Raw genomic sequence first — 15,946 nt, forward strand, 5'->3', positions numbered from 1 at the left:
CTACCCTCCAGCTCCTAGCTTTATGCAGGTCTCTCAAAACAGGTTCTGATCCGAGACAGCGCGGACCTTCGGGCTGGACAGGCATCTTTCTTTCAAGGGTTGAGCACCCTGTCACCATGGCCTCTGGCCTTCTGCTTTCTGGTGTGTCTAGGAAGTGTCTTTTTAAGACTGAGTGCTCCTAACGATGGACAACAGCCCCTCGTAAGCGTGAGCGCAGTATCGATGACGAGGCCTAAACACGGAAATTATGACTCACATCTGAGTTAACAAACCTCTTCTAATTCTTGCCCGTAGTTAGGAAATTAAAGTCTACAAGGATTTCCTGCTCTCTTTAAGAGTTCACATGTAGAACATGAATAAAGAAGAGCCCACCGAGAAGATTTCTAAAGGATTTATATCATGAGTCTGTCCTTGCGTAGGCCACGTGTTAAAAGAAAGAAAAAAAAAAAGTGAGAGTCTTGAACAACAGGGACCAGAGCTCTTTAGAGAAAGAGCTGGTTCCAGCCTGGAGTAGGGACAGTGTAGGGCGATCCTGGAAAATTTTGAAGTAACAGGTAAAGTGCTCAAGAAACAATGGGGTCATATCGAAAGGGCACAGAGCAAACTTGAATGGGCTCGTAAAGGCAAATCTCAAACAATTTGCGCGACAAAATAATAACAGCATGACAACATAACCCACAGAGTAAATTAAATGTCCACGAGTCCATATTAATAGAAGTAACTAAAGAAAGAAATGGAGACATGGGCTCCCTACAGCAGAATCTCAATTAATACATGTAAAAGGGATAATGAAAGAGTCTCATGCTCTACCGACTGAGCTAGCCGGGTGCGTCAAAAAGGAATAACTATAAAAAAAACCAACCAACCAAACAAAAAAAACCCCAAAAAACTCCATTGCTCAAATATGAGAGTCATAATTGTTTCATGCAAGATTCATCAAGAGATGCTAGACTGATGAAAGAATGATAAGAAACAGGACATTTCCAGAGTTGCAAAGTATCTCCCCAAAACACAATCATCGATTAGGGAGGGAAGGGCAGGAACTTCGCAGGAGCCTGGCAGACACCACCTCGACCAGTGATCAAAGGTAACACCACCTGTAATGAGAGATTCTGACATCATGTGCCACCTCGCCGGGCCCTGGAAGGGCACGACTAGAATGTAATCATGAGAAAACAGCCCACGTTGAGGGGCTTTCTACAAAGCCAATGGCCAGTACTCTTTGAAGGCATCGAGGTCCTGACAGACAGACCGCGTGGGGACAGAAGGACATTAATGGACAACTGGTTATAACGGGAATGGCGTCTACAGACTGTTCACAGTGCCACAGCAATGACAACGTCCTGATTCGGACACCTGGAATACGGTTCCAGGTGTGAGCGTTTGGGGAAGCTGGGTGAAGCCCATGCGGGAATTCTTCGTATTTACTATTTTTGAACCCTTTAAAAAGTCTGAAGGGATTTTAAAACGAATAAGGAATTTTAATTCAGAATATGCCGCTGAGCAGGGTGATGATGTTCTAATCTTGATACGAGTTTGGATTTAACAGGCAAATGTGTTTGTCTAAACCCAGCGAGTGAGCACTTAAGAACTCTGCATTTCACTGTATGCAAACGTTCTATCAAACGAAAATGAATCATGCCGAGTTCTAGTAAATGATATGCATGTTTGGGAAAGTATCCAGATGCCTGCAATTCTACTTTGAAATGTGTCTGAAAGAGAAAGCCAGAGGGGACAGTGACAGTTGGATGGCAGGGACATGACAAAGCCCAAGTAGCAAAATGCTGATGCTAGAATCTCGGCTGCAGGCACACGGGCGTTCACCGGAAAATCCTTTTCTGTTTTGCAATTTGTTTTAATTTTTTCATTTAGAACGTTTAGAAAAGGCCTAGGCAGCGCTATTGGGCTGGAGATCACGCCATGCTCCACAAAGGGGGCAGCGGCCCAGCCTTCGCCCTGCGGCAGTGACGGGGGCAGAGAGGGGGGTGTGACCCCGCCGGGGACTCGCCTCCCCCACCGCCTGCTGCACCGCCAGTCGACGCCCCTGGCACACGTCCCAACTCTCTCCTCTGCCAGTCTGAGGCGAACTTTTAAACTTCTTACTAGAGGTGGTCTTATGGGAGCCCTTTGCCATAGCAAACTTCTATAAGAATGGACTTGAAGAAATTGTTCCACGTTCACGTTAGGGTTCCAAAGATCAGAAAGGAGAGAAGGGAGCATCTGTAGGGCAAACCCACGCCAGCTAGGGCCACCTCTCCTCCTGCACAGGTCAGCCACCAACGATGCAGCACAAAGATGCAACCCTACCCCCTAAAAAGGCCAAATTAACATATTCTGTCTAATGAGTGTAACTTTAGAATAACTGGAAATAGTTTATTTAAAATGGTTGGTCATTACAATGTGTGTGAAACACCATTTCTAAAGTGAATAAAACAAAAATGTAAATCAAAATATGTGATTTACAACTGAGTAAGGAATTTGATGGAAAAGATAGTGAGTTGGCTCTTGTTTTGGTCCCCAACTTCTCTACAGCCCTTGCCAGCATCTTCTCCCTGGAAGGGTCAATCACGTAGCCTGCTGGAGCCCGAGCCCACAGCACAGTCGGGGCTTACTGACAGCAGGACCCCAAAACGGAGGGAGCCCCCCCAGAGAGCAAAACGGTGCTCTCAGAGGACTAAAGAACTGGGGGGGGGGGAACAGGCTCCCCTCGTTTTGTTTCATTTTTGTTGTTCTGTTTTAGGTCTGAGGACACCACGTAGAGTTCTAACACAGCTCGCTCATCTGGACTTTCTCTGTTCCCAAGCTGATAACGCCCCTCACGGAGGGTCTGGGTCTGCCAACATCCTCCCCCACCCCCCACACTCCCTCTTCTTCTGATCTGCACGTTTACAGAAAGGAAGAGACAAGTATTTTCATCCCACCCGCTCCCCCTTTCCGGTTATGCATACAACGAAAAAGGGACCCCCAAAGACGTGTCCCATTCAGAGCATCTTTAATACCAAGAAGAATAAGCGCCGTAGTGAGATAAAGATGTCGTTATTGGCAGGGAGCGCTGAGCCTCTCATCACCCGGCTCACGTACTTGACGTATCCCATTTCTCACCTGAACAATGGTCCGAGAACTTCCACTGTGAGCTCTAAGGTGACACGTCAACACTCGACACCAGGCGAGGGGTGCCAAGCGCCCCCCCAACCGGAGTCACGATCTCCTGCTTACCCTGGAAACCGAGCTGCCAATGTTGGTTTAGAAGGAGAAGTTGGGCCTATTGATTAAGTGAATATCTGGTCAGCGTTTTCTTTTTTCCCTAATCGAAAAGGGGAGCAGGGAGGGAGAGAGGCAGGAGGTGGGGCGCCCCCAGGCCGCAGCGTCTTCTTTGGGAAGAAGACCCCTCTGAGAGAACTGCCAGTTTCACTGACAAATTGGGGTGGGGGTGGAGTGGAGGAGGAGGAGGAGTCCGGCTCAAATTTTACTTAAAAAAAAAAAAGAAAGAAAGAAAGAACATTTGCGTGGGTTGGGGGTAGTTACAGGCTGACATCAGCAAGTTCTTGCCTATGGCTGTTTCTTGCAGCTTGAAAAACCTGTTTGGACAGGCCTGGCCATGGCTATGTTACAAAATCTGGTCATTCAAGAAACAAGTTCAAAGAAGAGGCAGTTCCCACATATAAACCCCACGAGGCCGCTGAGGCCGCTGTGTTCTCTGTTCTGTGCATGGCCGTGTTGACCAGCCACCATCCCCCAACTCGGGGGCCTCTGGAAGGACCTCGAACTGGCCTCCCAGCCCCCTCACTTACCCAGACTATTGACATTTCTCTACAACACTAGGTCTCACATGCCCAGGGGAGCGAGCCAAGTCTTTAGTAACTCAGTTCTAGCTTCTGGAAGAGTTCCCGTGATTCCCTGACAAGCATAGTGCGTCATGTCGAGTAGCTGGATTTTTCCAACAGACCCCGATTCCCCTCATAGGATCCTAAGCACGCCCCATCCAACCTCAGGCGCCCAGTGGGGGGTTTAAGAGTGTGAACCAGGCCCCTGCCTGACACACACCCAGTGCAGAGTTTAGGACCATCTGGGCCAGGCCCGCCTGACACCCAGTGTGGGGTTTAGGAACCTCTGGGGCAGGCCCCTCCCAAATGCAACATATCTGTACTTCGGGTTCTGGCAAGAACACATGTGGCCGGGGTTATAGGTGGATTCCTTATGTGGTGTCATTTGTCAAAAGGGGTACCACTCCACTTGTGAATGCCAGAGGGTTTTTTTTTAGGGACTCTGGGGTGTGGGGGAGCCGTGAGCATGAACGCCTGAGAACAGGCGGGGTGCACGAGGCAAGGCAGGGAATGAGGGAGAGCCACGACTTCAAGGAGCAGCGGCAGCTGGGAGGGAGCCGGGACACGCGGCCTGGCCTGCGCTCCGCGCTCGTTCCAGGGGCCCGCGTGCACCCCGCAAGTCTGGGCCCCGCTGCCCACGTCCGTGGAAGTGGGGTCCCAGGCCAAAGGGCTGGCCTCGGCATCAGGCTCGGGCGCATCCCGGCCCGGCACCCCCTCAGCCAGCACCGCTGCCGCACTCTGCCAGGACCTTGAACTTGACGGCCGCTACCAGGGCTTGTTTAGGTGGCCCTTTAAGAGGGACATTCCAGGGACAACACAGAGTCTCTCTCCCCCTTCCAGGCCCAGAAGAGGCAGTCCCCTCTTACTGCCTCCGAAATGCAGGGAGCTTCTGATCAGAAGCTAGAATTTAGGCTTCTCCTCGAACCTGAGGGACTATCTCAGAAAACTTGCCCTCGCTGAGTCAGAGTGATTTTCTGTGTATCTAGCTTCTTGGGGAAAAGAAAAAAAAAAAGGCCTACACGCAGTGTTTGCAACCACAGGGATGGGCACGGGAGGTCAAGGAGCGGCCCGGCCTCCTGGCTCGAACCCTCACCTGGCCTGCTTTACTGCTTTAGAGCTCACTCAACGGACTAAACCAAAAACAGGCAATCAGATACCTCCAGCACTTTCAGAGGCTTTAGCTAAATCGCCTGCACACAAAGGCCATTGTTTGCAGAACTGCAAGGTCCCAGACAGCACCACAAACATACTCAGCTGGCTGGATCCTGCACAAAGCCCCAGGTGCCTGGCCCTGCCGGGGCTGCCTGGGTGGTCCCTGTGGGTGTGCTGGGGAACCCGGCCTCCGTGGAGCGGGGGCTGTGGTCACAGACCTTCGTGGGCTCCCTGCTGGGCCCCTCAGCACGTGCTACATGTACCAGGTAACGGGCCATGGTGACAGGAGAGAAACAGTGCGCAGCTGTGAGCCAGCCCCCCGTGTGGCCACAACACAGCTGGGCAGCCCTTACAGATCCACACACTGGGCCAGGAAGTGGCCAGATCAAGACTTCAGAAGTAACCCACATGCATATCTGCCGTTTACTCCATTGTTTCCAGGCCCGACACCCCACCCACTACAGAGAGTCCCAAAGTTCAACTCACTTATCGTCCTTCTCATAAATATTTAGTCCGAGGGCATCCACTCCGAGCCAAAGGTCTGTTCCTTTCTTGTTTTTTATCTCAAAATAGTTGATGCCGTACATTTCCAGGTCCTGGGCAATCTTCAGATACTCCAGCATGGCGCTGTCTCTAGTCAGGGAGAACACACATGGGCGTCACGGTTCGTGCACACGAGCCTTGGCAGCAGACACGCCGCCGGCCTCGGAAGTCAGGCCGAGCGTGCAGGGCGGGCCCGCAGCTGCGTGAGCCTGTCACGGGCCCGTCCACACCTGAACCCAGGCTGTCCCGGGCATCGACCACCGAGGGACTGCACCCGTTCTCCAAGAGCTGAGCTGACTCACAGCGGTGGCCCTGGACCTGGGTTTTCCTCTTACGTTTTTACTGGCAGCCCCGAGCACTCTTTCTCTCCGGCCCACACAGGGCCCCCAGGGGATCCCACTGCCCGTCAGGAGCAAGGAGCAGCCAGGGCTTGGCTTCAAGTTACTTCCTTCCACACAAGAAGCTTGGCTCGAACGGGAGACTCAAAAGACACATCTCTGAAGCCCAAACTGCAGACGGGCTTCCGGGGCTGGGATGATGCACGGGGTGACCGCCGAGGCCTGGGATGGGGGTGATGGGCCCCCGGGGGCTCTGGCCACTACTTACACTTCATGCCAAGTGATTCTCACTCGGGATCAATGCTTTCCATTTAAACACACTTTTGAAGGCAACAGCCCTCTAGATAATGAACCAACCCAGCACCTCTGTAGCTCTGTGACAGAGAAAGGAGTCACCCTGATGGCTTGCGACCCCTTGACTAAATGAGGTTTTAGACACAAGAGGGAGAGAGGGCTTAGGGCCTGAAAGCGTCTTACCTCAGGCAAGAACACCCGGCTTTGTTGAAGAGAAAGCCTCCCTTGCAGCGAGTTACCTCTCACTGCTCTGCCAGACACGGGACTGGCCCTGAGGACCCTAACCGCCATCGGGGACCAGAGACGCCCAGCCAGCACTCACTTGAGCATCCCGCGGTGCTCGGCATGCCACACCTGGATCCGGTCCTCCCACTGGTCCCTGGAGAGCTTGTGCTGGTCCATGACTCTGGAACACAAAGGAAGAGGAGGGCATGGCGGTGCCACCCCAAAGGGCCGACAGGTGAGAGACAGCCCTGCCCGCCCTCACGTAAAGCCTGACTTTTCAGATAAAACCACCCTAAAGTGCTTTTGCTTCTGCTCCTGAATGGGTACCATTTCTACTTACGGCGACGTGCAACCTGGAAGCTTTAGAACCTGGGGCGAGACGCACCCAGTCTTGTTGGAAAACTTTTTTAAAAAGGTGTTTTACTTTAGGAATTTATGTGACCATTAGTGAATATGAACAGACTTGACATGGGCCAACTTATCACACAACAGGATGAGGGAAGCTGTCAGGCCGTGAGAGGTCTATTAGGCTGCCGTATCCGCAAACAGCACGGTTGCTCTCCAGCTCCCGTGGGGAATGGTCCTTTCCCTGTTTCTTTAGCAGACCCTGTTCAGGTGGGTCACCGGTGCCTTAGGGGACACATCGTGCTGGCTCAGTGCCTGCTGACGGCCAGAGCACGTGACCGTGAACCCACAGAATAGGAAATGACCGGCGTCCCAGCCCAAGCAGCACTTGGCCTTGACAAAGTCCCTGTGCTCTCTGCCTGCTTCTGTACCATCAGCCACACCCGGGCCTGGCCACCTGCTCACCTCTGGGGGATCAGGCGCTCGGAGCTGAGGTATCCGGACTTGTGTGTGTCTTTGTTATAGTCCCCAAACTTGGCCTGCACTGCATACGAGCCGAGGAGCACTGCTGTCTCGGGGGGGCAGTAAATCTCATCGCTGAGAATGCCGTCCTTCACTTGGAGGAAGAAAAGCTTCTGTGTGATGTCCTGGATGAGCTCCTCAGACACGTCTTCAGGGTAGAACTTGGCCCTGAACTTGAACTGGAGAGGGCTCTCCTTCCTGACCTCCTGGGCTGACACCTGGACGTGACAGAGGCAGACTCTGAGTGCGAGTTCTGAAGACAAAGACCCGCGCTCCCAAACACAGGTGTCTAGCTACTGACTCAAAGGGTCCTTCAGGACAGTTTGCAGAAGACTGTTTATTCTGCAAGTCACCTTTTTAACATGTAAGAAAAAAAAAAAAAAAAAAAAAAAAAAAAAAGGCCGGACAAAAAGGTCTATTAAATTCCCACACTTAGCAGCGGCAGCTTACTGACACACCAAGTCACAAGCCCAGCCCTGATTTTCTAGGGACAATGAGATCAATTCCACAGAACTCGAATTTGGAAACACCTGCCCCAATGACTGGTGTGCCCGGCATCCGGCCACGTGGCCGGTCTAGCCCTGGACCACAGAGCTTACTCTTAATAATTCCTCAGCCTCTCCCCCAACTTGCCATGTAACAGGAGAGGAAAGCAGGGATTTGGGAAAAGGAACATTTTTCAAATTGTTTAGAGAAAACACATTTAGCTTACTGCTTTCCTTTATAATTGCTAAAGGAATTATCCAGTCTTTGAAGTTAGAAAATAATCTATCGCAGGCTCGAACAAAGCAATAACAGGTTCTTACAAAACAGTGGATGATTCACGGTTTATAAGATTAACAACCTCATTGGGGGGAAAAAAAATACAAAAAACTAAGGTCAGCTAAAGCTAAGCAATGAATCATCATATGCTCCAATGAGTGAGCAGAAAGGAGAAAAGCCAGGGTCTAATTTCTAACCAATATCCCCAGTTACTGGAAACCTGCAACCTTTTTGACTGTAAAAGTTTTACACAAATAAAAAGGAACCGAAAACAAAAGGCAGAGTGAGCGCCTCCGGTTTCAATGTCAACGTCGGGGATCAACATCTAATTAACAGCCTGTGAATAGTTAACTTCGATTTACCTTTTTATCAAGTTTCAGCCAGGTAGGAAATCCTTTATTATCTACATACTGGAGGCCAAAGTACCACACTTCCCGGAGGCCGATAGTCTTAACGACCTGTGAGAGAGGGACAGAGACGGGAAAGAACACAGGCATGAGAACTGGATGGGCGGCGGCCACCAGCAGCCGCGGTCACGTGGTGCAGCGTGGCCGCCCAGAGAGCAAGGCTCTCCTGCCCTGTCGAGTGCCTTGTTACTACCACGGGCTAGTTTTGCCCCAAAGCTGTGAACCGTTTACTTCTAAAATAAATCTTAGGAAGTCTTAAGACCTGATAAAATCGCACGCCCGCTCCTCTATTGTCTCGTATGCCTTCCTCGGTAAAGACAACCAGGTGCGTGACCGCGGGCACCCAGAGGACCGGGCACAACCCAGGGCACACCAGCAGTTCAAGTGTGGGTCACAGGTGTGAATGTCACCTGAAAGGTGTGCCCACGTGAAAGAGGGGGTGGAAGGTTCCAACAGGAAGCGGGGAAGACCTGGGCCTCCTCCGGCTGTCTATCTCTGCCTCTCGGTGGGCTGGCCCTGCGTAACCGGGGACAAGGGGTCAGCAGTCCAGGAGAGGCGGGAAGCAGATGGTGGCGGAAGGCGGGGGACAGGGAGGCAGTGCTCGCGGTGCGAGGCATTCTTTCCGCCTCCAGAAAGTTGAAATCCTGATACAGGAAGGTAGACTTCAACCGAAGGTCAGAGCAAGGACTTCACGTCTGAAAGTCCTCCACAGGTCCAGAAAGTCTCCTGTGGTCCGTTACAGAGAGCCCCAAGCGGGTTATTCATGTGTCTCGGAAACAGGAAAGCAACTTGCTGTGGTCTCTGGGTGAACATCATCAAAACTGAGTCCCAGAGCTTTGCTGTCTGGTTTTAAATCCCACGACACACAATGTTAGGCCTTTAAAGGAAAAGGTTACCATTCTTCGAACATGTGGCTTCTACCATATCTAAAGGGGAAAGTGGACTGAGCACATGAGAAATGATACGGTGGGTGTCTGGAGGACATGCTTAAAATAGAATCCGGAATTCTGAATGAACGGCTGCCCCGAGCCCGTTTCTGCGTCTGTTTGGGGCCTGGATGCCTGCTGGAGGCCCAGGAGTCTCTCCATGCCCCGCCAAGAGCTGACCCGCCCCTCATTCACCCGGAAAAGGGGAGTAAGCATCAACCAGGAGTCCTCGTGGCACGGAAGAAATTTTGCTTCCAACACAGTGCTTTACTCCCAAGTCTTTCATGAAGCCCGGTGTCTTGTTCTTATGGTGACGAAGCAGAGAAGGCTGATTGGAAGACCAGATTTTCTATGCCCAATTCTGCTAATGCCTCATTCCCTACAAACCTCCATCTCATCATTTGGGTATGAGACCTCCCTTACCTTACTCTTCAGGTTGTTCCAAAGTTGCACAAAAAAGCCCCACCTACAAGGCAACTAACTAACTATCCTCCCTCCAATCTCGGCTTCCCAAGACTCGTGCCCAGCTGGGGTCGTGGCCTGGGTCTCTGGCGGGTTAGAACGATTTCCTGCCCACTGGACAGCGCTCCCATCCCTGTCTGGCCCCTGCTGACTTTCAGGGCCACAGCTCAGATTCCTCTTCCCCGTCTACTAAGATGGGGCACAGACTCTGGAACCATGTCATGGTCGGAACGCGGGACCCTCCCTCTCTCGCTCAAAGCCTGTCCCCCGTGCCCTGATCGGCCACATCTTCACGGTGTGACTCTCCCCCGAATTTCCAGAACGACTGCCCTCGGAGTTTCAAAGCCCTGTTTCTACCCCGGCGGCTTCCCCCGAACGACACGACAGAATCAAACCACCTTCCTCTCCGCAGTCCATTCTACCAAGCAAGCTGCACGTCCTGGCGGGGAAGCCCCACGCCACCGTTCCCGCCGTCCTCAGCCTGGCCACTGGCCGATGCCCACCAGGGAGGCTCTATCCCTTTATCTCTGCCGCGGCGGGGTGTTAAGGGGGCGGGTTTTGGAAAGAAAAGGATCAAGGTGCATCTGCTGCGTTCCTCTGCTTCATTAGGTGTCAAGCAACAGCGGAAAACACTTTCTGACATGGGAACAAGGCCGCTAGGTCACACGGCCGAACCTCCTCGCCGCCTCAGCGACTCCAGCAGTGGAAACGAACCACCTGTGCCGAACAGGCAAGCCTAAGTGAGGTCCAGAGGCGGAGGAACCAACCTCTGGCTTGGCCCTTGCTAGCTGTGTGACTTTGGGCAATTTGCTTTCTCTCTCTGGGCCTCCAGTTCCTCATTTACAATATGCAGATTTGGTCATTGTCCAGGTCTGCTCCAAGCCCAGCGTTCTTAGATTCCATGGTATTTTTCATCGGGGATACCCCAAACTAAAAGAAAAACAAACATCAGCTCTACCAGAGGGCTTTGAGAAACGGGTCCCGTCACGGACGGAGAAGGGAGAGTAAGTGGGGAGAGGGAGAGGGGGCACAGAGGGACCCCGAATCCGTCTACTACTCCCTTTCTCCTAACTGACCAGCATGGAATCTCATTTCCTGTGCTGGGGGCTGGCTGACAGGTCAGACAGGAAAGACAGCGTGGCAGTGGAGGGTTCAGTGAGACCGGGCCTTGCTTGTTCTGTAGCTTCGGGGTTCAGGGAATGTTTTCTGGGCTGGGGGAGTGTAATACGGTGCTCTACAGGATGGTGGACGGGCGACTAGAGAGCTTCGGAATGATCTGGATGAGAAGCGTGTTAAAACTCGGCACGCTGACTGGATTTCTGCGTTCAGTTTTTAAATAACCTCTGTTTACCGGGCGCGTTCCGGGCCCCTTTGTGTACACCTGCTGATCCCCAGCACCACACCACTGCTGAGCAGCTCATCTAGTCTTGGAAAAACACCTGACTTGAAACCAACACAAACGCCAAACAAGATGCGATGATTCAGCGTTCAGGGACACGCGACGGTCTGTCACGATGGCTCCCTGGACCGAGCAGCCGAGATGACGTGTGATGTGCACAGCCCCACGCCGAGCACGCGCGCGTGCAGCGGCAGAGCGAGAAGTCTGTGGAAATGAAACACCAGGGCGAGGTACCCGGGCAAGCCTCGCCCCCTCTCCACGCCTCCCTCCCCCACTTCCGGAGGCTCCCCAAGGAGCGGGGATGGCGGTCTAATGACTGACACATAATGGCATCTGTATCTTGCAGTGTGGGTACCACAAACTCTTCAACAGCCTCTTCCCCATGATCTCCGAAAAGCGACATGGGAAGGAAATATGGACGGTGGAGGCCGAAGCAAGGGAAGCGAGATGATCAATACATCAAAACTTTACACTAAGGCAGAGCTTCCCCTCTCCGCTTTACAAAGAAGTTGCTCGTGGGCGGGGGGGGGGGGAGGGGGGCACATTTCCCAACGGGGGTCTCTGTGACCGAGGGACAGGCCTCCAATCCCAAGCACGGTGCCACCTGGCACTCGGCTAGCTCCGAGAAACTCACCTCCAGATTATCTTTCAGGAGAAACCTTTAGAATGTCGCCCTAAGGTCAGCCCCACCCAGAACAGTAAATGTCTTTATCCTTATTGGGTGAGGCAAAGCCAGGGAATGACCTCAAAACAGTGGCACGGGGACAGCCGTGAGGTGGCAGTGTGCACACTCCATCACCCACACACTTCTCCCAGGGGCTGCGGCAGAGCCGGCCCAGCACGTGGCGGACAGGCGGGAGAGCCCACCAACCCCGGGGGGAGCCACCCACAGCTTCTAGATCCGCCACTATGCGGCTCCCAGCTTTCTACGTCTGCACCCGCTCCGATTTCCAGGTCCGGCGCCAGGAGGCAGGACATCGCCTCTCCTCCCCTGGGAACTCGGGGAGGCGGACACGGCTCCAGTGACTTGCACACTCACAGCCAGTCCAGTTGCCCTACTGAATTCTTGGCCCCAGAGCAGAATCCACTGAGCCCAGAAAGCAGACGGCGTTCTCTCTAAAGCTCGGAACGGACCCACGGAGGAATGATCACAGCCTTCCCGGGGATTCGCCGTCCTTGCTGAAAGGCTCCGCGTTCCCCTTCGGGCCGCATGCACCGTGTCCCTCGGTCACAAGAAGAAATCTGCAGGAGCGTGGGTGTGCTCCACGTTGCCCGGCTCGGGGACGGGTGTCTGCTGACACCTGAGTGAGCCCACAGTTAGAGGAAGCCGGGGAGAGGCTCACCCCAGAATTCGTGGTCTGCTCGGTTCCAGTCATGCCCTCGAGCAGTGTCAAACCCCCGCTGCACCCTGCCCTGCAGCAGACTGAATGGCAAGAACCAGCCAGGGTGACCATGGGGACCTCTGGGGGGAGGGGGCAGGGGTGCAGCCGGAGCTTCGGACGTGATGAAAGCCCCCGACATTGCCTAAATTCCCTCTCAGGGGGGTGTCTACGACAGCTGAGTCCCGTGGCAGGAGAGGAAGTCGGTCTGCTCTATAAAGAGAAGCACGCAGCAGACTAAGGAGTATCCTTGCAAGCAAAAGCATTTGGATGTTGCGAAAAATTTTTCTAAATGGGAATTCTCTCTCTAAAGCTCACAGCGGCAACCAACCTGATCAAAGAGCTGTTTTCCCGTCGTATTCGGCTGGATGGCGAACTCCAGCTCTGCGTCCATGGTGGTGACGCGGACGTTGATCTGGAAAACGGAATAAAACGAATCACACTTAACCGAGAGAGTTCTTTCCGCTTGACAATCTGAGCCTTCCACACACACTCAAAACCACTCTGCGACATGACGCAAGTCTGTCCCTTTTCAACACCCATTCTCACGCTAGACACACACACACACACACACACACACACACACACACACAGCGCTGATGGTGAGAGCTGACGAGTCTCAGCACGTGCACACAGTCTGGATCTAAACGCACACCCTCTTCTTTAGTTACAGTGCATTCACACTTACGTCTAAGCTGCTTTTCTACAAAAGTACTTTGATCGCTGTTAGCATGTTTTCCATACACCATCTCATACTGACCGTTACGACAGCCGAGAGAGACACCAGTGGGCCGGGGAGCCTGCTCCCTCAGACCACGGCGTAAGTGAAAGGAGAGAGAAGCGGCTATACACCAGAATGTTTACGCCACCCGAAGCCACGGGAATAGGGAGAAATGGCTAAATGCACATCGAGGAGGCGAGGCTGTCCCACGGTAACATGAAGTGGTAATTCCCATGAAGAAGAAACACGGAAAACTGCTTCAAAAACTAAAAATATGACAGGCAAAATGGTATATCCCCTATAAATGAAAATTCGTGAGCTCGGCCTGGACAAAAGATGAAAATAAAACGCAAAAACAGAAGAATCACTAGGACAGTAGGAGAGCGGAGAACTCGGGTGGTGGCGATGGGGGAGCGGTATAAGCGTCAGATGCTGCGACACAGTTATTTGCTTTTAAAAAATTTATTCCAAGACGGTTTTCAAATTTATCACTTGAGAAAACCCAGATCTACTTACTAGCGTATGAAAAACACACAAATCTTACTTTATATCACTGTCCCAAAGGAAAATGACACGGCCACACCGCAACTGTAATGCTGAATATGAAGAAATGCTTGCTTCTCGCCAGTTTTCAAGTGAAACAGAGAGCTGCAGCTGAATTTTTCCTAGCCCAGACGTTAACGTAATGAAGACAGATTAACTGTACTGATATTTAGCTGACAGCGGTCTAAGTACCCAGCCAGGGCACGACACGTTAGCTCTGACTTCGGGAACGAAATTAGTCTTTGCAAATCACCAACACTCAAGACTGAGACGACTGAGATACTTTGCTACACACTCAATATGTCTAAGGGCTCTCTGGTATTATGGCACAGAGAAATGAGGCTTAATTTTCCGGAGACTTAAAAAAATGTTTCCCCGCCCACCTCAAATCTATAAATTAAAGAAGTTTGCGGAGGAACAAGATTAAGTGGACAGGGACAACCGGGCACAGTCAGGCTTGTTGGATGTTTGGATCGACATCAAGAATTGCAGTTTCCAGTTCTGTGGCCAGTCGAAGAGCTTTGTAAATATTTTCTGCAGTGAATGAAACTGGTTTGGAGTGACATCAGAAATGTGGCAGAGTGAGCGATGTCCCCAGCGCTCTCCCCTTGAAACAACAATAAGCTGAACATCTAAAACTCAACAGAAAACACCCAACCTTGCACACCAGCACGTCTGAGCGTGGGATCTGTGCATAACAGCTACCACAGAATATACTTTCATTAATGCCCAGGCAGAGAAATAGTCCACTAAACACCATGGACAACCAAGGTGACAAAGCAGCTTGGAAAGAGAAAAATCTCCAGAAAATAAGCTTAAAGACATAGAAATATGTGACTTAAATGACAGAGAATTCAGGATGGTACTTCTGAAAAAACTCAATGAGATCCAAAATAATTCTTATCAACACTTCCAGGAACTGAAAAAATAACTAGATCAGCAGGATGAGTGTTTAGCAAGGAGACTGAAACCCTCAAAAAGAAACAAGATTAAGCATATTTTAAATTTTTGATTATATTAAAATATAAATACCTAAGTTTTTTAAGGTTCTGAATCAGGTTCATACTCGACTCCAAGTTCACACGACTCTTTGAAAAAGCAAATAAACTTCTACTGAGGTTGTACATAATAAGCTAATAGGATGTAGAAAGTGAATTTACTAGAAATTAAACGTAGCGAGGTCTGCATAATCTCTATTAACTCCATCTCTCATTCCAAGAACTTTGACTACCCGCAGTTCTAACAGGCCATTTTGCTAAGTTTTAGTTGGTCTGGCCTTTCCAGACTTCTTTTCATGTGCTCCAACAACCCCAAGGCAATCACAAAGTCTGGTATATCACCTCGAACAAAGACGGCAAACTTAGAGATCAGGTTAAGTCCTTCTGGCACTGTAATAACAAACAAAACTGGGCAAGCCAACAGGAAGCAATTTGTGGACCGAAGACTGGAGGCTTTTCCTCCAATCTCCTGTCCACAGGCCCTGTCAAAAGGTTAGTTAACTCCCAGCTCTGATTTGGGGATGTGCCAGAATTATTTTCAGAAACTCCCCCTAAAACTACAAAATCAAGTTAACTCTAATCAATACATGTGTATATTCATGTACAGTGCACGCACAATCTGTTTTCTGATAACTTGTCAAATATACAATATATTACTCTTGAAAATGAATGACAGTCATATATATATTTTTGAATCTTAATATCTTCCTACTTTTATAAGACATTTGCTTAATGTACATAGTTATCTCATTCCATGGAAAATAACCCTTGTTTTTATGTCCCGTTCCCCACAAATGCTTAAAATTCTCTATCGGTTCTACATATTTGTATTTATTTCTGTATATCTAGGGTCCTTCTTAGTGGTTTTCTGTAACAAGAAGCTCAACTGCACTAGAGACATGAAGTATGTGTTTTGCTGGGGAGGGCTGTCTGGTGTCAGGCTCAATCCCAGGAACATTACTTAACTTTTAAATATCTTTATCTGAGTATGTTTTAGTTGCTTTAGTTCTTTTCCCATGTTAATTTGAATCCATGTATGTGTGTATCAGGCACAGTGCGATCTTGATACAGAGGCAGAGATGAGAGAACTCGTGAGCTCTCAACAA

General features: G+C 50.9%; 1 protein-coding gene across 2 annotated transcripts in view; it reads right to left on the bottom strand.

Annotated features, from left to right (window-relative positions):
- Positions 1-15,946, bottom strand: part of EZR (ezrin) — a 46,389-nt gene that overhangs the window by 9,474 nt on the left and 20,969 nt on the right. For both annotated transcript variants that reach the window (XM_016152711.2, XM_016152710.2), the window contains 5 exons: positions 12,910-12,993; positions 8,368-8,463; positions 7,187-7,461; positions 6,474-6,557; positions 5,463-5,609 (listed from right to left, as the gene is read on the bottom strand). In XM_016152711.2, the coding sequence (XP_016008197.1) occupies positions 5,463-5,609; positions 6,474-6,557; positions 7,187-7,461; positions 8,368-8,463; positions 12,910-12,993 (686 nt within the window). The remainder of the gene's footprint in view (positions 1-5,462; positions 5,610-6,473; positions 6,558-7,186; positions 7,462-8,367; positions 8,464-12,909; positions 12,994-15,946) is intronic.

The sequence above is a fragment of the Rousettus aegyptiacus genome, unplaced genomic scaffold (assembly GCF_014176215.1).
Source record: "Rousettus aegyptiacus isolate mRouAeg1 unplaced genomic scaffold, mRouAeg1.p scaffold_m13_p_1, whole genome shotgun sequence".
In the NCBI taxonomy this organism is placed as follows: Eukaryota; Metazoa; Chordata; class Mammalia; order Chiroptera; family Pteropodidae; genus Rousettus; species Rousettus aegyptiacus.